At 37.7% G+C, this 23,972-nt stretch overlaps 1 protein-coding gene across 1 annotated transcript in view; it reads right to left on the bottom strand.

Moving 5' to 3' along the window:
- The window catches only part of mindy3 (MINDY lysine 48 deubiquitinase 3), a 134,171-nt gene that overhangs the window by 40,151 nt on the left and 70,048 nt on the right, over window positions 1–23,972 (bottom strand). Inside the window, exon 11 of the mRNA XM_060824940.1 lies at window positions 17,798–17,870. Within this exon, the coding sequence (XP_060680923.1) occupies window positions 17,798–17,870 (73 nt within the window). The remainder of the gene's footprint in view (window positions 1–17,797; window positions 17,871–23,972) is intronic.

Below are 23,972 nucleotides of genomic sequence, written 5' to 3'. Positions count from 1 at the left end.
AGTTTGAGCTCTGTCTCTTTAAAAAGAGTCTGGAGAAATAATACTGGAATACAAGGAGATGGCAGAATTGAATAGTTAGCTATTTCACATCTGTCTTCACTAAAGAGGTCATAAGCAGAAATAGATGTAAAAATTGCTGTATCTGAGCCACGTCTCCTCCTTTGTTTTGGTCAAAGCCTCAATATCTCTTCAGATAAAAGCAAAGATAGCATCACAGAAATAATAATACTGCCATATTACTTTCAGCTTTCCAACCTGTTAAGGTTGGACTTGAAAGATGTGATCAGTGATGTATCACAATAGGCTTGGTTGGTGCATCGCATTTACAATGTTTTAAATTAATATACTTAAATTTGGTAATCAGTAAAAAATGTAATGGCATATAAATTCATTTGATGTAGTATTCAGTTAATGGAACTAGAAAATTAATGCATCAGGATAGTGACAGATAGATAGAATTTAAAGTAGGAAAATATGAAGTACAAAATACATTTCTATCGTAATGGCTTATATTTTGATGTTAATGCGAAAGAATGGCCCTTGCCATTCCCCTTACAGCTGCTCAAAGGGATTGTGCAAACTTTTTCAGACTTGTGCTATTTCAGGTGTCAGAGAATTGTCCTGTGCCGGGAATCTCAGTGGGAAAGGAAACAATGAGACTTGTCAACAAGTCAATGTGTAGAATCCTCATAGTATAAACCAGGAAATATAAATTAGTTCTGATTTATGTATAGAAAGAGGAATAAGTTGGGAAAGACAGATTTAATTAAGGGAGAGAGAGAAAGACAAAGTTAACAAAAAAATGAATGAAAACATTTTCTTCTGAAGGAATAATAGGTCACCACGCTTGCACAGTTCAATATTCAGGGCCAGAGAAGTTGCTTAGCAGCAATCATCATGTTATTAATTCCTGAATGCAGTAATCCTAAATGTTTCAGTCAGTGAAGTATGAAGCTAGTGACAACTATGACAAGTTTACACAGTCCTTGATATTTAAACAAATGCATTCCTGACAGTAACTTTTACAATGCTGTGTTGACAATTTCACATCTAGAAAACAGAGGTGTGTCCAAGTTATTGGTATGATATTCAATTTTGTTAGCCTCAGTTATTCTTTCAAGAGAAACCAGATTGTAGTATACAAGAATAGGGATTTTTTTTATAAAAGGAGTAAAAGAATAGGAGTGCTTTCATAAGTTATTAAACAGCAGTGCAAATTTATAAAGACATTTATAAAGGAAAATAGATAGCTGATTCTCTATGAAGCACAGAATATGAAAGGAAACGGCAATGCTGATCTAGTCAGATTACAGTTGGAGTACCATGCACCATTTTGGGCAATCCAGCACAGGGGCAGACAATAGTTAGGCTGTAGCAGATTCATTAGGATCTCGCCAGTGATGCATCTGAGCTTTAAAAGAGATGCAAAACTTAGATTTTATTCCCTCGGAGCCAAAGAGGTGAACAGGTAACCTGATAGTTGTTCATGTTTGTGAAAGGATGTGATTCGATAACTAGCAATGTATAGTTTTCACTCACCGAAGAGACACACAATTTAGATAATCAACCAGGGAATGAAAAGTTCTGTTGAAGATGTTGATTAGAAGGTGGAATTTTTGCCACAACCCGTTCTTGAAGCCAACAAGAGAATGAGATTAGATTTGAAGAAAACCACGACAGATTTGATGGGCAGAACTCTGTGCTATTGCATTCTCCATTGCTCTCCAGTATGAATATTTGGCAAGCAAATGATTTCGATCAGCTGTGATCTTCAACCTTTCCAACACTTGTTGAATAGGACACAAATGAGGGAAGGTCACTTAGATGGGATACAAAAAGGCTGCCAACACTCACAGGACTATCTTTCAGCAGCTTCATGAGAGAACAAACGAAGAGATAAATGCACTTGGTTGAATAAAGGATGAGCAACTCAGAAGGCAGAATGGTATGCTTTGTTTTCAGTAAACTATTTCTTGATAGCAATTGGTGCTCTAATCTTAAAACTACATTAAAAAAAATACATTTTCTGTTGTAATAAAAGGACAAGTGACCTTCCTCATCTTTGCTTTTGTAAATAATTATTTTTTGCTCAGAAAATGCTTGGTTTTAGACACGGTTTTAGATTTTCCTGTCCATACGAAATTCAAATTACACTGGCAGCATGCAACCTCAAGAAAGTCCTGGCATATAGCTCAGGAAAAATTCTGCTGAACTTCTGCATTGCAGAACATTAATTCATTTCACTACTGCATAGCTGGAGAATAACCAACACAGTTTGTTGGTTTTGGCAAAGCAATTAACACTATTACTAGTCTCTCTGCTATTCAGTCTATAAAGTTATATGCAATCAGGTATCATTGAATTCTCTGAAGTTTTATTTTTCTTAAGTCAATCAGGCCGCAGTGATGTACGAATGTCAGTGTACAGTTTCATCTAGGATGGTTAAGCTGAAGTCGTGAAGTCAATTTTAATTTAAAAATATTTCTACGATAAAAAGTGTTAACACATTTTACCACAAAATAAAAAAAAAATGAAAGCAGAAATACATTTACACTGCATTTTCAAAAAGTAATTTGTAGAAGTTCGAAGAAAACAGACTGACTGGTGAGCTGTATGCATTTCAAACTGGTTAGGGCTTCCTAATAGGTGGAACAAAGTTACAGGAGAAAAGAAGTCACAGTCATCAAGGTATAAATGACCTGCTGATAAACCCACACATATTTTGAGAAAACAGTCAAACCTAATGTAATTACAAGCACAAGCTTGTGTTGGAAATCATGTCAACAGACAAACAAAAATCAGCACAGGTAAAGCAGGAATACACGCATGTGCGCCACGACGTTTCAGGAAAATATACAACTAAGAATATGAATTCAAATTTACTTTCAACCTTTTTTTCACTAGATTTTCGTGTCAAAAACAGCACAAACTAAACTGAAATCCCAGATATGGCACTATAAAATTAGAGAGACAATGTTACAAATAGATTATAATACGTGAATCGGCTTCCTTCTGTTTAACCCTTATTGGTGGACCACAACAATTTTAAATTATTTTTAAATTAGCTATATGATAATTAAATTTATAGCAGTGCAATTGAAGTAAGAAGTCAAATGCAGGAAAGAACAAACGTTATTGCCAAATACTTTCACTACACAATAAGCCTGGAATATTATGCAACATTTAAGACAAACACAGGCATCAGATTTTAAAAAAAAAGCTGAGTGCAATAGGAAGATAAAGAATATGCAGATTAAAATGTTCTTAGAGACAGAGAGTCATAGAGATGTACGCATGGAAACAGACCCTTCAGTCCAACTCTTCTATGCCGACCAGATATCCTAACTTATTCCAGTTGCATTTGCCAGCACCTGACTCATATCTCTTTAAGCTTTTCTTATATACACATCCAGATGCCTTTTAAATGCTGCAATTTTACCAGCCTCCACCACTTCCTCTGACCACTCATTCCATACACGTACCACCCTCTGTGTGAAGTCTAAGTCTAAGTCCTGCTACGATTTGGTTTTCCAAAATGCAGCACCTTGCATTTATCTAAATTAAACTCCATTTGCCGACTCGATCAAGACCCTGCTCTACTCTGAGGTAATCTTCTTCACTGTCCACTACACCTTCAATTTTGGTGTCATCTGCAAACTTACTAACTATAACTTCTATGTTCATGTCCAAATCATTTATATAAATGACAAAAAGTAGTGAACCCACTGATCCTTGTGGCACTCCACTGGTCACAGGCCTCCAGTCTGAAAAACAACGCTCAACCACCACCCTCTGTCTTCTACATTCAAGCCAGTTCTGTATTCCACATGGTGAATTCTCCCTGAATTGCATGAGATCTAACCTTGCCAACCAGTCTTCCATGGGGAACCTTGTTGAACGCCTTACTGCAGTCCATGTAGATCACCTTCACCGCTCTGCCCTCATCAATTCCTCATTGTTACATCTTCAAAAAACTCAATCAAGTTTGAGAGACAAGATTTCCCACGCACAAAGCCATGTTGACTATCCATAATCAGTCCTTGCCTTTCCAAATACATGTACATCCTGTCCCTCAGGATTCCCTCCAACAACTTGCCCACTTCTGATGTCAGGCTCACCAGTCTATAGTTCCCTGGCTTGTCCTTACCACCTTTCTTAAACAGTGGCACCACGTTAGCCAAGCTCCAATCTTCCGGCATGTCACCTGTGACTATCGATGATGCAAATATCTCAGCAAGAGGCCCAGCAATCACTTCTCTAGTTTCCCACAGAGTTCTAGGGTACACCTGATCAGGTCTTGGGGACTTATCCACTTTTAGGCGTTTCAAGATATCCAGCACTTCCTCCTCTGCAATATGGACATTTTCCAAGATGTCACAATCTATTCCCCTACATTCTATATCTTCCATGTCCTTCTCCACAGTAAACACTGATGCAAAGTACTCGTTTAGTATCTCCTGATCTCGTCATAGGCTGCCTTGCTGAACTTTGAGGGGCCCTATTCTCTCCCTAGTTACCCTTTTGTCCTTAATATATTTGTAAAAACTCTTTGGAATCTTCTTAGCCCTATTTGTCAAAGTTATCTCACGTCCCCTTTTTGCTCTCCCGATTTCCCTCAGTATACTCCTACTGCCTTTATACTCTAAGGATTCTCTCGATCTCTGCTGACATTACCTGACATAAACTTTCTTCTTTTTATTAACCAAAACTAGAATTTCTCTCATCATCCAGCATTCCCTATACCTACCAGCCTTTCCTTCCACCCAAACGGAAATATACTGCCTCCAGCCTCTTGTGATCTCATTTCTGAAGGCTTCCCATTTTCCAGCCATCCCTTTACCTGCAAACATCTGTCCCAATCAGCTTTTGAAAGTTCTTGCCTAATACTGTCAAAATTAGCCTTCCTCCAATTTAGAACTTCAACTTTTAGATCTGGTCTCTCTTTTTGCATAATTATTTTAGAACTCAGAATTATGGTCGCTGGCCCCAACTTGCTCCCCCACTGACACCTCAGTTACCTGCCCTGCCTTATTTCCCAAGAGTAAGTCAAGTTTTCCACCTTCTCTAGTAGGTACATCCACGTACTGAATCAAAATGTTTCTTATACACACTTAAAATTCCTCTCCATCTAAATCCTTAACACTATGGCAGTCCTAGTCTATGTTTGGAAAGTTAAAATCCCCTATCATAACTCCCTATTACTGATAATTGAAATCTCCTTACAAATTTGTTTCTCAATTTTCTGCTGACTATTAGGGGGGCTATAATATAATCCCAATAAGGTAACCATCCCTTTCTTATTTCTCAGTTCAACCCAAAAACATCCCTGAATATATTCCCAGGAGTATCCTCCCTCAGTACAGCTGTAATGCTATCCCTTATTAAAACGCCACCCCCCATTCCTCTCTTGCCTCTCTTTCTGACCTTCCTGTAGCATTTGTATCCTGGAACATTAAGCTGCCAGTCCTGTCCATCCCTGAACAACGTTTCTGTAGTTGCTATGATATCCCAGTCCCATGCTCCTAACCATGCCCTGAGTTCATTTGCCTTTCCTGTTAGGCCTCTTGCATTTAAGTTAATGCAGTTTATCAGTCCTACCCTGTTCTCTTTGTCCCTTTTGTCTAGCTCCTTTTCCCAACTGTACCAGTCTCAGATTGAGCTCTTTCCTTACTATCTCCCTGGCTCCCACACCTCCATCTTGCTAGTTTAAATCCTGCAGAGCTGCTCTAGCAAATCTCCCTGCCGTATATCAGTGCCTTTCCAATTCAGGTGCAATCCATCCTCCTTGTACAGGTCACTTCTCTTTGTCTTGGTATAGTTGACCTAGAGATCATGGCTGCTTAGCAGATATCTTATATCCTTAACAGTAGTAAAATCTGTAGTCTTTGAATTCTCAGTCAATAGATGACTATCTGATTTATCTTATCATCAGTGTCAGCTTTCGTGTTTTCAGAAGGAAATAAGAAATGAGACAGAATCCAGCAACCTGTTTTTCTTTCCTTTGGTCTGCTGTTCAGTCGTTTTACCAAATATCTAATAAAATGTAGCTTTTTTGTGTATAATAGATTAGACATCGTTGTTTTCTCAAGCTGGAGAGTTGCAGGTCAACCTTTCTTTTCCAATATGTGCAATATTTTTCATTAAAGTACAAATTATAACAGGAGTTGAGAGTTTCTTTCCACACGATTGAGGTCTGTTTTGAAGCTTTTAGGTAAAATGACAAGTTCAATTTAAATGTGTTTATTCCACATGGTTTCCTGACCTGACCAAAACCAGAGAGCAGGTTAACATTACAGCCATTTTAGGTATATGTCTGTTTCTTTTAAAAACATTTTAGCCCATGAAGGCCTTGTGTATAGAAATTAAATTTTGAAATTTGAAAATGGATAGTTTGTTTTGTTCCACTATTATGGCAACAGATACGTGTGATAAAAATGGCTCTGGCTACCTTTTGTCCTACTGATTGGTAGAGGTGGAGGCCTAAAGATGTAATTGATTGAAGAATCAAATCCAATGTTCTTATAAATTTTAAGATTGCTTTGTGCTAAAATTGAAGAACTTTGGCAAGTGAAGTTACTTTGAGCATCCGGTATCAGCATTAGAGATATTCTCATCAGGCACTGCATTACCAGGTGCAGAGTAAAGTGCTCTTTTTTACAGAGCTGAAATCCTTCATATGCAATGTCCTGATGAAAGGCTTTTGCCCGAAACGTCGATGTCGCTGCTCCTTGGATGCTGCGCTCTTCCAGCACCAGTAATCCAGAAAATGTTCTATATCAGCTGAGTTCATCTAAGTGGGACCGTTTTTGCTGTAGTTCCATGCTCAGGAAAAACTGGATAGAGACTATTTAAACCAAGGACAGAGGGCCTTTCCAATTAGCAGGCAGAAGACATTCAATTAAAAATACTGTTCTAAATGCTTTGTTTGTTTAATCAAAGCTTCTATCCCAAGATAATTCAGTCAAAACTCGACTCATGTCTGGAGCATCTTGTATGAAAAGATGCACGAGTGCAAGTGTATAATTGTAATCTTTCTAAAACCCAAGCTGTTAAGGTGCATCAATTATGGAGTATACAGACTTCAATAATTAAAAGCTCAGCTCACTTTTTACATTGCCTCAAATGTAAAACATCATGTATTTATTTGCATTAATAAGATGGCTGCAACATGGAAGATGCCACATAGTATAATTTATGAACATTTCTTATACTTAGCTTTGGCAGAAGAAAATCCAAATTTCAATGAATTGAAATCAGTATTGCACCGTGGATTCTATTAATATGAATCTGTTTCAGCAAAAAAGTTTCACATCAAACATTAAAATTGTTCTAAAAGCAGAGATATAAACTCCATGTGGAGTGATTCTACTTCTTTTTTATTTAAAAAGAGTATTGTCTGCACTTATGTATCAAAAAGTGTGGCGCGGGAAAAGCACGTCAGGCAACATTCAAGGTGCAGGAAATTTGGCAGTTCAGGAATAAGCCATTCAGCAGGGGGGTGCGAGAGCGTGTGTGTGCGGGGTGTGTGTGTGTGGGGGGTAAGCTGGGAAGGCGATAAGTAGATGTGTTGGGGGTGGGGGGGGGGTAATGGTGATAGGTTGGAGAGGAGTGTGGAGTGGATAAGTAGGAAGGAAGGAGGGCAGGTAGGACACTTCAAGATGGTGGTGCCAAGGAAGGTTGAATCTGGGATGAGGTTTGGTGGGGAGAAGGGATGATGAGGAAACTGGTGAAATCAACATTGATGCCATGTGGTTAGAGGGTCCCAGGGTGGAAAATGAGGTGTTCTTCCTCCAGTTGTCAGGTGGCCTGGATTGGGGTGTGGAAGCTGCCCAGGACCCGCACATCCTTGGCGGAGCGGGAAGGGGAGTTGAAGTGATCAACCACGGGGCAGTGGGGTTGTTTGGTAAGTGTGTCCCAGAGATGTTCCCTGAAACGTTCTGCAAGTTAGTGCCCTGTCTCCCCAATGTACAGGAGACCACATCAAGAGCAATGGACACAGTCGATGAGGTATCTGGATGTGCAGGAAAATCTCTTTTGAATGTGAAAAGATCCTTCGGGGCCTTGGATAGAGGTGGGGTGGGGTGGGGTGGGGTGGGGTGGGCACAGATTTTTCATCTCTGGGAAGGTGTCAGGAGTGGAGGAAGTTGTGGACCTAGCAAGGGACTGGAGCTCTCCATCTCTGGCGACTAACATTACGGACATCTATATCACACCTACTTACTCCCACAGCTACCTGGACCACACCACCGCCCACCCACTTTGTAAAAATTCCTCCGCCTCTGCTGTATTTGCTTGCAGGAGGAGCAATTCCACTCCAGGACATCCCAGATGGTCTCCTACGTCAAGGTATGCAATCTCCAGTCCCATGTGATCAACAATGTCCTCCAGCACATCTGCTTCACTTTCCACACCTCTTCCCCACCAACCCCACCTCCTCCACCCCCTAAAACTCTTCACTTCTGGTACCTTCCCTTGCACTGCAAAAGATGTAAATCCTCCCCCCTCACCACCATCCAAGGCTCCAAAGGAGCAGGTTTACTTAACTAAAGCATTGAAGATATGATGCCAGCAACTTTTGCAAAGAAGTGTCGCCCATAGTAGTTTTATTGTTCTGAGTAGAAGAGCTAAAACAGTTTAAAAGCATTCAGCAAATTCTGAAAGTGTGTAAAACCCAGTTACTTCACTACATCAAAAACTAATTGTAAGGAGGAATAATGAATTTAAAAGTCAGTTTGAGGACAGGCAGCCCAGAGCAGGCTATGCTGTTATGAAAGTGGACGGAGGTTGGATAAACTGAAACCAGAAAGTATTTGCAGAGTGTGATAATTGAAGATTTTTTGGTTTGCAATTCGGAGGGAAATTAGCCAAATGAAATAATAAATCGGGAATCCTTTATTCAAAATTTCAGGATCAAATGGTCTTTGGACAAAGGATATTTTTGGGTCCATTATATACCGTTTGAGTCCTTTGGAAAAACTTGCTTAACCTGAAGGGACCTAAAATTAATTTTTTTTCCACCCTAGGGGCCAAATGACCTGAATTGTAGACATGCTGAGTTTGGCACTTTGAAACAATCTTCACCTTTAAGTCCATTTAGGCCAGTGAAGTTCTCTCCACGCCCCCATCCTCTACCTTCACCCACCCCATTTGCAACAACCTTCAGCCAGAAGTGCAGATGTGAAAGCCCAGAACTAGGAGAATGTGTTGTAAAATTAGGATTTGTCCTTTGAGAACAGAGATAAGAGAAATCTCACTTTCTTTCAGAGCAATGCTAGGCCTTGGAATTATCTGCCTCAGAAAGTGGAGGCGGCAAAGTCATTGAATATTTTTAAAGTGAAAGCAGCTAGATTTTTTGTTTGACAAGGGAATCAAAGGTCATCAGACATAGATGGGAACATGGAGTTTGAAAGACAAAGATCAGCCAATATCTTATTGAATAGTTGAGCAGGATAGAGGGCTGAATGACCTACTACTGCTGCTAATTTGTGTGCATTTATGACCCATCTCTGCCTCCTCTGGATGCCCTCAGTATCACAGATATCACTATGTCATATCAAGGTTGATAACACATAAGATATATATACTTGTGTGATCTAACATTGAAGGCAGAAACTTCAATTATTCAAAATATACTCAACAACTGCTCCTAAACCCTTCTCTATATTTCTGTTCATCTGTAGAAATGTTCTCAAAATTTCTTGCCTTTTGGATCGCCTCCTACCTTTGCTCCCTCTCCTAATTTCAAGCAATGGAATGGAGCATTTTGCTCCCCAAATAGCAGAAGTTTGAAGAAATTAAAACATTTAAATTCATCACCAAAGTAATTGTAGTGTATGAAGTTGAAAACTGCAGTCAAATTCAGAGTTGAAAAGTAAGTTGTGCAGAAAAGGCAACTTCAGCTCTGAAATATCCTACGTTTTTAAAACAAAATACTTCTGTCTTAATTTATAATTAAAACAAGTGAACTAAATGCACCACCTAAAATCAGTATTGGACAACAACCTGTAACAATCTAGAGGATTAGGTTAAGAAAAAACACTACTAGCAGCCCAATCCGAAAACCAGGATATATTTATTTTGGGGCTGAATAATGAATGATCTTGTGATTAAAATCCTTTACATTATTTCTTTATGTAGTGATCCATCCAGATTAGAGATTTGTTGTACATTCCACAGCAGATACCACCAGCTTGTACCAGTTTTAAGTACCTGAATGCTTTTTCAGCATGTGAACTTCCTTTCCTGCCAATCCTTGCAAAAGTCAAGGTTTTTTCTTGTGCCCTGTCCATTCTGCCATTGTTTAACATTATATACTTTCATTATGGGTCTTATTAAAAGAATTAATTGTACTATTTTTGGGGATATTTTGAAGCATATATTAAACACTGATAGAGATTTAGAATTAACAAAAGAGAGAGATTTTATGCATCCTAGTATCTATGCTCCAAGGTAATCCGACTTAAAATACTAACTCTTTCTCCACAAATGCTTCAAGCGTTGAGTTTTTTCCAAACTTTGCTGTAATTTTATCATAGGCTTTATATTATCTATGCATTTAGGCTTGAATGGTGACTGGTAGAGTACAGGTGAATTATTAATGGGAGTTATTTTCAATTAATTTTCCAAGGTCACCTTTGCCTAGATCTTTTTGTCTCCAAGTAGTCGAGACTCAAGGTATATCCTGACAATCGTGCAAGGACCCCGTCAGAAGTTCTGATACACTGACTAGGTGGTAATTGCTCAGGTGATTTAACCTTCCAATAGGCAATTACCCAGAGTTCACAAAGCTCTGAAAAATGTCCCCATCTCGAGCAAGAGTAAGAGACCTTTGAGGGTTTCTATTCACTTAGCTGAACAGTAACCCAAGAAAAATTGTAGTGATTAAAACCTGGAGAGGAATACAACTGACTTTCCAATCATATTGCCACATCCTTATGCATCCATCCTAACCTCTCACACATACACCTTCTTTCCACAGCTTATCAAAGTGTTTTTGGATATTTAAGCCCTGGAATATAACTGATTGCTACAAAAGGGTCATGTATTTTGGCCTCTACAATTGCACTATAAGCATCCGGCATCAGGATGCTCCATATTTCATAAGCTATTTGAATTGCAAGTTCAGTCGAGAAACATGGAGCTCTGAGACAGGTCAGTGAAAAGGAGTGGTAATCTAAATGGGACTGCTATTCCTCAGAAAATTTGGCCCTTCATCTGCATATCTTCAGTTGGAAAATTGTGTATGGAGAACAAACAGGTGATGGGAACAGGAAAGTGAAAGGGTCGGTAATGCTGAAATAGGATGATTAAAGGCTTTTAGAAAGATTTAATGAAACTACAGCTTATAAACACAGCACTTTGTCAGGGTAGAGGACTGGGCAGTATCAGGCAAAAAGTAAAAGAGGTACTCTAAGACACAGACACAAATCTAGAGTCAAAAGATCAGTGTTATGTTATGATAGCGGAGGTGCTGTGAGGGGTGCTTGTAAGGAAAGTTGTCTGTGTCATCTCCTGCTCCATTATCATGAATGATCACAGATTCATCCCACTGTATGCTGCAAAATGTGAAGTCACAGCCAAGCAGCTTTATTCTGAATGGTAGCTGCAGCTCTAAACTGACCGTGAGAATATGGAAAGGAAAAAATAGTCTTGTAAATATTGCTAACTTAATATGCTAATGGTTGCAGGGAGACTTCAGTCCATTGGTTGACTGCTCATTCTGGAATGTTGTGCCTTGGAAAGTTAAGCAGGGTGACAACAGAAAGAGAAACAATGACTGCAATAAAAGAACAATAAAATGGAGAAACTGTAGACTGGGTAATGAAGGCCAAGAGCCAAATAGACTGCAGTTCAAAGAAAAGTTACAATGATTAAAAATGGCAAAAGCGAAAGCCTAAAGACTTGTTATTTGAATGTATGGAGTATTTGGAATAAGATAGACGAACTGATGGTGCAAATTGAGGTAAATGGATAGATCGTGTAGCCATTGAGACACAAGATTACAGGGAGATCAGATCTGGGAATGTAACATTCAGAAAGACATGAGCTAAGAAGAGGTGGTACTCTTTAAGTGATGAGATGAGGAAGTCACGAGAGGATCTATACTCGGGTGTTGTAGAGTCCAACTGAATGGAGGTAAAGAATAGCAAGGGAGAAACGTGTAGAATGTAGACCCCAAACAGTAGCCACACCGCAAGAAAGGATATATCAAGAAATAAAAAGAGCAATAATTATGGGCATTAATATTAACCTTCATATTGATTGAGTCAATCGAGTTGGAAAGGGTAGCTTTGCCAACAAATTCATAGAATGTATTTGGAGTTTTTTCCTTGAGCAATATATCATGGAGCCAACCGGGAGCAGGCCACTGTGGATTGATTTAATAAATGACCTCTAAATAAAAGCTCCCCTCAGAAGGTTCCCGATGATAGAATTTACTATTCAGTTTGAGAATGAGAAACTTGAGCTGGAAACAACTATTTAACTTAAAAGGAATTACAAAGAAATTTGGATAAAGTTAACTGAAGTGGACAGGGCAGATTAGCAGGAAAGACAGTAAGGAAACAATAGCAGACATTTAAATAACTAATGACTCAACCAAAATACATCCCTGTAAGGTTGAAAGATTCTAACAGAGGGATAACTTCCTTGACTAGTCATGGTTAGTTTAAGAACAAAGTAAGTAGAAAGAAAAAAACATCAAGGAGGCTAAAGTCAATGATAACCCTAAAGACAGGGATAAATTCAGATACCAACAAATAAGCATTAAAAAGATAGTAAAGGGAGAGAAAAGAAACTTCAAGGACAAACAAGTGAGGAATACTGATAAAAAGAGCTTCTTTAAACAGGAAAAAAAAGGAAGAGGGGTCAAAATGAACAAAGGCATGTTAGTAAATGAATCTGAGGAGATACTTATGGGGAAGAAAATAACAGAAGGAGATAAACACATTACTTTTAACAGTGAAAATACTTCAAACATTCCATTAATACAGAACACAGAAAGCTAGTACACTGGTACAGGAAAGCTATTGAAATGTTAGCCCTTCTTTTAAGGGGTTGGAATCTCAGAGTAGGAAAGTCTTACTGCAACTGGACAAAGTGCTCATGAGACCATATCTGGAGTAATGTGAGCAGTTTTGATCCTTTTATTTAAAGAAAAATATCATTTCACTTGAGGCAGTTCAAGGAAGGTTCACTAGGATGATTCCTAGTATAGAGGGATCATCTTATGAGCACAGGTTAAACAGGTTGGGACTCTATTCACAGGAGGTTAGAAGAATGAGAGGTGATCTCACTGAAACAACAGGATTCTTAAAAGACTTATTAAAAGCTGAGAGGATGTTCCCTTCATAAGGAGAGTCTAGGACAAGAGGGCATAGTCTCAGAATAAAGGGGCACTAATTTAAGACTGAGATGAGGAACAATTTCTTGAGGGTTGAGTATCTTTGGAACTCCTTGCCTCAGAGAACTGTGGGGGCAGAGTCCTTCTGTATATTTGAGATTGAGGCAGATAGATTCTTGATCAGAAGGGGAATCTAAGACTATGGGAAAAACATAGGAAAGTGGATGAGAGGAATGTCGAATCAGCTATGACGCTATGGAATGGCAGAGCTGGCTCGAGAGGTCCAACAGCTTACTCCTGTTCCTATTTCTTATGGTCTGTGCATTCTCCTATGTCCTGCTCAAGTCCTTTCACTAAAGCATCATTGTTGGCATTTTATTCTGAAACAAAACTCCTGCCTGAACAACATCATGGATATTAGGGAGTCACAAGACGAGTTACTTTTCACAGAATGACAACTACTTGGGAGATGACTAGCTCATACCAAAAAAGGCCAATATAGTTTGATGCATTTGTAGCTGTGTGAAATTGAATTACACCATCCTTCAAAAGAAAAATTTCCATAGCTTCTGCAGCTTGGATGTTTGCTGTTTCTTCTCTAAAGCATCATTGCTGGCATTTCATTCTGAAAAAAAAAGCCGTCACTTGAGTGATTTACAGCTCCTTGTTGGGTGCACTGTGCATCACCACCTGTTTTTGCAAGCCTACCATTTGTTCCAGCTTTTAGGTTGTGCCTGCCAAGTTTTGCATGAGAAATTGCTCCAGATCTTCTTGTAAACCAGCAATGTTTTTGCTAGATTGATTATACAAAGCTGTAGTTCATCATTCATCCCTTCTCTCTTTCAGCTCGTCATTCACCTTTGACAACTAAACAGATTTCCCTAAAGGAGATATTCTGAAATTTATTATGAGCTAGCTGTTCCATCTTTTTTCTCAAACTTTCATTTTTCTCTCCACAGCAGAGAATGTAAATGTTAACTTCACTAGTTCAGGAGAAAAAGTGAATTATTCCATTCTTCCTTCCTGTTCAATACTGCAAATGTTTCTTGAATAGTCTGCTGTAGTTGTGTCTCATGTTTGACTAATCTCATGGATTGCAGCTCGTGAGAGATCAACAGAATGTTGCTGACCTGCATTTGCTGGCCCAGTAGCGTCTATGAATGAGACAACTGCAACATTCAGAATACTGACTGTACTTAATGATCCTGAACAGGTTGCATGTTACAAGATTTACATTTGTAGGCATTGTATTGGCTTTCCACATCGTTGGGTGCACTTTCTTTTAAGAAGTTGGCAGTGGTAATACGAAAATATATTGGCACTTGCCACTGTGTCAATCTTAGCTAATAATAAATTAACTGAACAATTTTTACAAACATTTCAAATGAAACAATGACTATTGGGTACACAATGACAAACACATTTCACTCTGACGTTTACCATGAGACATCACCAGACTGATTTTTCAATCACTTTATGCTTCTGACAGGAAACCAAATGGTCTTAATTGTAGCTTGTACTCTTGTATTTTACTCTTTCTGCGTGTATGTTTGGGTCGATGCACAGTTTTTGTACTTGCAAAAGCCTTTGCCTCTGCCAAAGACCTTTTCTGCCACATGCTTTGCAAAATTGATTGAAAGATGGGCTTCCTTGGTACATGCAGAAGGCCAGACCTCCCACCTCTTGCTTTTTCAGACTGTTTAATGATATATCAATGCTTAAGCTTGTACAAGCTTTGTGTTCTGCAAGTAACGCTTCACTCTTATCTTCACCGTTCAAGCAGCTTTCCAATAATGTAAGTCTTTGGTTTGTTTCCAGAAAGATCCAAGATAGCTTCCAGGAGATGGATGTAATCACCAACTCGATGATTCTGTATGCCAGCTCATCTGGAAGGTCACAATGAGCCCTTTTTTCTGCCTCTGTTCAAGAAATAATCTATGGACTCTGCTAATTGTCATGAATTTCAATTGATGATTAGTGATGATTAATCTGATTAAATTGTCTTCTAACTTGATACTTTGCTTTTGGGAATCTTTGGCTCCTTGGCTGTGAATCCTAATGTGTCAAGTCTGCGTAGGCATTTGCTCCAAACTGACAAATTTTAAAGGCTTACTTTTCTGCATCAAATACACCAAAATCTAGAAATCAATGCTGTTTAAATATTTTGAATTTTGTTTGAGGTTGCTGTGTCCCAATGTATACTAGAGAAATTTTTGAACATCCGGGCAATATGTCCTTGACTTTCCCTTGCTTACTATTGATCTGGCACAAACCCTGATCATTTGCCTTTCTCTGGTGTGTTAAACTGGCTTCTTACTGGGACTTGTCCAATTACCAGCAAGCTGTGCTGTCAACACTCTTCAAGACAGTAATGCACTTCTGTAAAATCCAACTGTGTTGATCATGTCTTTACCTATCGCATAACTAAGTGTTCAAGCGCATCATCACAAAATTTACACCACAGTTCACCATGTCAGGTTAATGATAATGTTCTAATAATCAACTGCACACCAGGAATAGATTAACTTTGAGAGTTCATTTAAAATACAAAGAATATATTACATATTGAGAGGCAAATATTACAGCAAACCTGAGTTCTGAGGAAGGGTCGCTAGGCCCAAAATGTTAACCGATTTCTCTCCACAGATGCTGCCAGATCGACTAAACTGTTCCAACAATTTCTGTTTTTATTACAGCAAACCAATTGATCTGTGTGAGAGAGAGGAGCTTGCAGTCCAAGACAAGACAAACTGCCAGGCAGAGTTGCAATGCTATACACACACAGTAGTCTTTAAACATGAACTCTCTTAAAAGGCCAGGTGTACATAAAACAAGAGGTGCAAAGTAGAAGTAGTCAATAGTCTCAGACCATAGGTCTGGAAAAGCTGCAGGCCCGAATATTGAAAGAACAAACTGAGAACTTATGTCCAGGAAGTCAGAGGTGAAGTGCAAGGAGCATACACTGGCTTAAGATAAGTGGGCAATAACAAAGTACTTAAGAGTTTTGTAAACAAATCTTTGGATTTTGAACAGAATTTGCCATGAAGCATGGAACCCATGTATAGATGAAGTGTGTTTCAATTACAATAGGCACCTGGTATGCTATTTTTAAAAAAAATAACTAGGATGCTGGAAATAATCAAAGAGAGAAGAGTGACAATTCGTGATTGTATTCAAATCACAACATAATGCGTAATTTGTGTGTAAGAAATTCGTTTGAAATGGGAGTTATTGCTTAAACAAAATCAGTGTCTAATCAATGAGGGACATTTAAAATCAGGTACATTATATATCTGCATGGAATCTTCAGGAAGAGAAAGCAAGACTAGTTCCTGCAATTCGATGGACATCCAGGAAAGAACACTTTATTACCTACACAAATACAGTTTGAAAACACTGTCCCATATTCTAGTTCCTTGAAAGAAGATACATTTCCAAAATTTACTTTCTATTGTTGTTACTTCTGTTCACATGGTTCAGACAAACATTTTTGCAAATTGCCATTTCAACATATCCCATGAAATTTTACCATCAATTCTCGTGTTGCAGTTGGACCATCTGACCACACTAGTCCCATTAGATGACCTTCTGAAAGACTATCTCAACTCTCTTAATTTTAAAGATGCAATAGTCCAAAGTAATACAGGGTATTTAGTAACAAAAGCAACTTAAAGAGGGAGTTATCTGTTCACTATCCTGTAATCTCTCAGAAATGCAAAATATTAAGAATCATTCTCAAAATAAGGAGCTAAGAATAATTGTATCATTTAAAACACCAATACAATCTGCAAAATATAGACCGAGCATGACGGAATAAACTCAAAAACATTAATAAAACTTCCAAAAATTAACTGCTTGGATCATTGAATAGATCATGTTACAGAAATTTAGGTAATGGCATTGTTAAACGTATAACTATACACTTGACAGGAAGGACAGAGGGAAAAGAGCCAGCTCTTACTAAGCTATGCCACAGTAAAGTTTAAGTACTTCATCATTCACAAGCTTTTGCTACTTTCTGTGCATGGCTAACTCAAGTACACTTGAGAGCCAGAACATAGTAAATACATTGCCACTATAGACTTTTGATTCACCACCATATCACATCTGTCACTACCATATATTGTCAACTTCTCTTAAACTGACAATGCACTTGTTATATTTAACTATACAACTTTCAAAATCAATTTGCAGTTATCATAAATAGGCCAAAGAACTTCAGAAAATGATTAACAGATTTGTTGTTAAAAAAAAACTATAGATCCAGACACATACTGTTTTTATTCAGGTTTTAAATTTGTACCTTAATTTTCTCAAATTAAACCTGAAATGACTATTGCTACGTCTGTGCTTACAAACCGTACTAAGTATGATTTTTGAGTGGAAAAATATATTGAACTTTGAATCATACTTAACAGACATGAACAAGAAATTTTAAAAGTCAAACATTTTTACCTTCAGGATCATATGTTTGGAATACTCTTCTCGCTTGTTCCCAGGGAGATTCTGGAGCAACTAAGGACATTTCCTGGAAAAAAAGAGATCTGCAGTTATTTTTGGTTAATTTTCCTTTTAAACACAGAAAAATATAGGCATGATTATGCACAAGACTTGCATGCAGATGCCTTAGCAGCAAAATTATACATTTGTATAATTGAAATAAAGGCATTAATTCACACTTGCTGAAAGGCTGATTGTAGGACTCACCAGGAGTCTAGCCTTGGACCCCCTGAAGAGTAAACAAATACACTTGTATCATGAAAAATGTCTTTGCCTACCTAAAATTCAACAGGGCCAAGTCGGTAACTGATGGAAGCACAGAAATATTTCAGAAAGGGAGGACAGCTCAACTCCCTAAAACAATACACAACTTCCATTTCTGCAAACTATATTTCTGAAAATGGTGTACAAGATTAAAACCTGCTGTCAGCAATTAAGTGAAAAATTGCAAAATAAAATCTCTGTCACGTCAGAACAACAAAAGAAAATTTCAACATCATCCACCAGTTTACTTACTCATATACAACTAAGGTTCATTATCATTTTTAAAAGAATATAAATAAAATTAGAATCACGCCAACATAATGAAATGTTCTGTTTGGTTTCTATTACTGACAACAGCTATAAATCTTTGGAATACTACTTCTGCAGTCTGGTTTAACTCTTCAGGGTAACACTTCCGGTATTCAGTGCTTTGAGACAACCTGGAATTGGCATTAAATAAATACATTTTATACGTGGTATTGCTCCAAACTTCTGTCTTTTTCAAGGAAAGCATGTGTGGTTTCATTCACTGCCAAACAGACGTATTTGACATTTAATGGAACCATTTATAATTAAAATGTATGCTATGACAAGAACGTAACACAGCTTGGAACAAAGCCCTTTTGCTTTTCCTTTACTGTACATTAACTGTGATATTCAGAAATAAATTCCAGAAAAGCACTTTTTGTAAAAGCCACCCTAGTTATCAATGAAATCAGGTGTAACTTTGTAAATTACAGCAGGTTTCTCTAGTGCTGACAATATTAATATGGTACCACAGTTACAGTATATGTCCTATTACCTTAGTGTTAATATATTGTGATTGGCAATATATCTTGATGCATTTTCTAAGTGATTATTTAAAAATTTTAGAAAAAGGGATAGTAACAAAGGTCTGGCAGAAGGGAGACAGAATATGCCCAATAATGCTTAAAATCAGTGATAGAAGAAAAAAATGGAATTCCCACAAAAGTGAGTGGATGAACACATAGAAAATAAAAATAAAATAATGAATAGCCAGCTTGGCTTCCAAAGGGGAAATTCTTGCCTGACTAACTTAATTTTTTTGGGGAGGCAAAAAATGAAGTACAATGATAATGCAAGAGGTGTTATTTCTTTTTTTGTCTGAAGGCCTTTGATAAGATGCCCAATAATAAATATAATATGGATTCAGGGAACAAATGGCAGAATGAATTGTTCGTTGGTTTTCAGACAGTACAGTGGGAATAAAGGAATCAGTTTTAGGACCATCACTGTTCACAATTTACACAAAGCTTTCAACTCTAGAATCAAAAACATTATTGCTTAATTTGAAAGGACATCAAATTGGGGTTGGAGGATTTGGGGAATGGAAGACAAGGCAGTGTAAAATGTGCTCCAAAGATTTAGATTTAAGAAACATCATCATAATCCTGTAAATTCATAAATGACATTACTGGATCTGAAACAGATGCCTTCGAAATCTCGACCGGTATGAAATAAGGCTGAGAGATAGGTATATTGTAAACAGGAAGAGGCTATCATTGGCTATTCACCCCAAATATAAATTGCCTTTAGCTGTAAGTATTAGAGTTTTCCAGCTAGGCAACATTTAACTTTAGATATCTCCCTGCCAAAATTAAAGATGCACATGATCTGCAGTTTGGGGATAACTGCACTGTCATTGCACACTCTGTACCAAGTTTACAAGCCATTCTCTACCTCTTCAAGTCTGCTTACAAGAAACTTGGCCTCTCCTCAAACATTGTCAAACAAAACTCTTATCAACCAGATCTGGTAAACCAAATACTCCATTTAAGGTTTTACATACTACAAACTCAAGTGTCTCTATATCTTTAAAATTTTATATTTTTGTTCATAATTGTCTTCAATTCATTCTTCAGCCAAAAATTTCTCACTGTATGGGAGAATTAAATTTCATCTGTCATTCTTCTTCCTATTTCACGAGTCTGTCTACCTTAAGTGTTACTATCCTCCTCATTGTTTATTGAATTTTTGAATTTTGTGCTTTACTGAAACTTGGCAATTATGCTCAGCATTCTAAGTAAGTAAGACAAAAGCATAATACTGATCTCTGGGAAAACACTATTGCATAATAACATAACAGGGATAAACCAGATTGCACCTTAACCTGCTCTGCTATTCAATATGATCACAGCAGAAGTTATGCTTCAACTGCATTTCCTGTATACACGTCTCAGCATTAAATCTGTTCAAAGGAGTATGAGTAACCCTCTGAGGTCCAGAATTCCAATGATTCACAAGTCATGAGTTACAAAATTTCTCATCTCAGTTGGAAAAAATTGATCGCTTATCCTGAGACAGTTTCCTGTCTTCTAGATTCTCTAACCAATGGAAACAACCTGTCTTTTTCTGTCAAGCCCTTCAGAATGTTATAATTCAATGAGATCACCTGTGAACTTTCTAAACTCCAGAGACTATAGGTAAATTAAGAAACCTTCTCATTGCATGAATGATTCAAACAAACCTTTGCCATGTAGCTTTCAAGGTATGCATGTCCCTCCCTCCAGTCCTGAAAAAAAATGACATTCATTGCTACTCTGCTTTCTGCACTTTAGCCAATTTTATATCTATGTGGACTGCTGTGGTTCAAGTTGGCAGCTCACCATCATCTGCTGAAGGGCAATTAGGGATGGGCAGTAAATGCTGACCCAGACAGTGAAAGCACATGCAACGAATGAATAAAAATAAAACTGTCACATTTCATAAGAGTCTATAAATGAGTCCAGGGTTAATGAATGTCAGCTCTAATTCCATACTTGAAAAACGCACTTGGCAAAACATTGAAAATGATTGACTTCCAAGTAATTGGAATGAAGTAAAACCAATTATACAGTTTGACAACTTGGAAAATGAATATCAAGTGTCCAAAAATATAAGGTTAAAATGATTTGGAATTCAAATTGTTTGAAACATTTTCGAAGACAGATCATATAAAATGAAAGGAGGTATGGGAGACAAATGAAATAAATGACAAAACTTGGAGACAATTTGATTTGCTTTTTGTTACAACAGAAATAGAAATCTGGAAATACAATTTAATGAAAATTTGACAGCATCACTATTCAATTACAATATATATTTACACAATAGAAAAGGAAAAAAAAGTAAATCCATCTGTTTTCTCGCTCACTGATTAAGAAATCTTACATTACATGCCTTGACAACACAACAACCTTCTATTCTCAAATCAAATAATAAAGTATTAAGTCATAAAAAGGAGGACAGATAAAAATGCTGCTTTTTTTTTCCCAAAGACAGTCTACAAAATTATTACAATCAAGGACGTACATGCGTCTGCATTCACTTTCATTGAATATGTTTGATGCAAACACATTGAAATGGTCTGAACCTGTTGGTCAAGTTGAAACCAAGGAAAGAAGTTGGGTTGGTGTTCTTAATGCAGAACTTTCATTAGAATTGACAAACAGGTTTCAGGAATTTAAAGTATGAAGATTAAAGCATCCATTTTTTGGCCCATACTAGTCAGCCATGATTTAGTTGGTAGCACATAGCCCTTTAGTCACAACGCTCCATCATCAAGTCACATCCAGAACGGACGCCGTAGTGCAGTACTTACAAGTGCTGTATTATCAAAAAATGGGGTATTACACATAAAACTTTAAACCAAGGTCCCATCTGTGTACTTGAATGTGCAAGACCCCACAGCACTGTGGAGAAGAGCAGCAGTGGCCTTCTCCCTACTGTCCTGGCCCTTAATCAGCATCATTAAAAAAATAAAATCAGATTGCATGAGCCTCGTCACAGTCATGTTTGAGTTAGCTTGCTGTGTGCAGATTGGTCACCACATTTCCTGCATTTCAGTGACCCTATTTCAAAAGTATTTCATTGACTATAAACTGCTACAAGTACTTATGCGAGATCCACAAACTGGCCACATAGATAGGCACATCTGAAACCTGTGTGTTGTGTGCCTCTGAGTTAAAAAGCTACACACCAAAGACATGAAGTTCTCATGTTTTAGGCATCTCAAGATTGCAGGCAGTATCCTCAATTCAAATGACCAAATAATAGTTTACGCATGGCAAATATAGAAACAGATGTCTCGCGTCATATTCAGATTTGCTTCGCCCCATGTGTCTTATAAGCATTCACCAGAAAAACAAACTGTAAAATATCTGGTTTATTAAAGTTCTTTAGGGAGTAACCTTGCAAAGACTAACGTAGGATTCACTTAAAGACCTCTGAGTAACCAGTGATAGGTCAAAATGTCAACTTGCAAGTGTTTTCCACATCCCTATAGATAAATGATAAAGCTGGCAATGACTCAGTTATTACATGTTCCACCCCATACTTAAGGAAGTCCTCAAGTGATAACAAGCCAATTAATTATTTCCAAATTGCCATCATCGTTGAAAATGAACAGGAGGTTTCTGCTCAGCAAAGTCCTATAAACAGTTAATCAATATGTTGTTGTGGTTCTGTTCGCCGAGCTGGGAATTTGTGTTGCAGATACAAATCTGCTCCCAAACTTTGAGTTAATCAATATCTTTGGTGATGAGGATTCTGACATAAAATGATAGGTAGGACATTGGGAGAACTCCCATGATTGTTTGACTGATATCACAGCAGCTTTTACATTCACCTGCACAGATCATAGTGCAAACAGAGGTATTTACAGAGGTGGTTACCCAAATTAAATATTCAGATGTTGTGTCAAGCTTGAACCCAGTGGTCTACTGGTATTACCATGTTCGTACTGTACTTTGGTAGGGTGCATACTAGTGAACAACCATTGGTATCTCTTTATGCATACAAATTGGATTTTAAAAATAACAGAGCAGGTTTAAATTCTAGTATGTCAGCAACTCTAACTTAAAACCTACTATACCAGCCTCAACCCCAGTCCATCATTTACATATTGCCAATATACGATGCAGATGCATGTGCTTCTGGGTAACCTTGGTTTTCACATCTGATGACTGCTGTCTTATTGAGAGAGTGTAAGAATGTTCAGAGGAGATAAATTGACTTTATTATTATAGATATGAAAGACAGAGGAATATTGACATGTAAACATCAACACCTCTGTTCTCCCCACTGATAGTTACTGATCTGTTGAGTGTTTCAGGATTTTCTACATCAGAAATTCTAGCATCTGCAGTCTTGCTTTTCATTCTCAAATAGCCCTCTTCGTTAAAAGAAACAATGGAGTTTCGTGGGCTGCTAAATAAGTTTATTGACTCAATTCTAAAACCAATCCACACTGTGAATTCAACATATATCACTGAAAGTCCAAAGCCTTACACTTGTGGTAATTGCAAAAATCATGTTTTAATCTAACTGGGAAAAGCAGGGTGAGGAGGCTGGTCGTAGTGGCTGTTGATATCCTTGGGTTGAATCACTTATTTTGTGGATTTTCTGATGTTCTGTAAAATGTGATAATTGTGCTGGATTAAGATTTAATGTACAATAACAGCAAGTTGCTACCACATTCATGTGAACAAACTTCAGCTTACCCTGAAAAATATGTACCTGCAGAATACTTTGGGATTATCAAAGTATAGTCTAATCCATTCCCTTCTCCATATACGTACACCCGAATTCAAATATATACCACAATGAAGATCATTAGTCAGCAATGAAATAGAGACTCAGCATTGCTTAAAAAAGATCTAACAGACAAAAACTTGGCTTTCAACTTTTAATATGTTACAATACTTCAAACGTACTTTGGAATACTCCGAAATCAGCAAAAGCTAGTCAGTCATTGCTTCTTTTCTATGTCAAGACTGGTCCCAAGAAGAGTGGATAATTTAGGACAAATCTTTGAAACTGAGATACTTTTGTTCTCAGGACTCAGTACCAAAACAGGGACAATCCA

This window comes from Hemiscyllium ocellatum, chromosome 5 (genome assembly GCF_020745735.1).
Source record: "Hemiscyllium ocellatum isolate sHemOce1 chromosome 5, sHemOce1.pat.X.cur, whole genome shotgun sequence".
NCBI classification, from domain to species: Eukaryota; Metazoa; Chordata; class Chondrichthyes; order Orectolobiformes; family Hemiscylliidae; genus Hemiscyllium; species Hemiscyllium ocellatum.
Note: the sequence above shows the minus strand (reverse complement) of the source record. Positions and strands in the feature narration are given on the sequence as shown.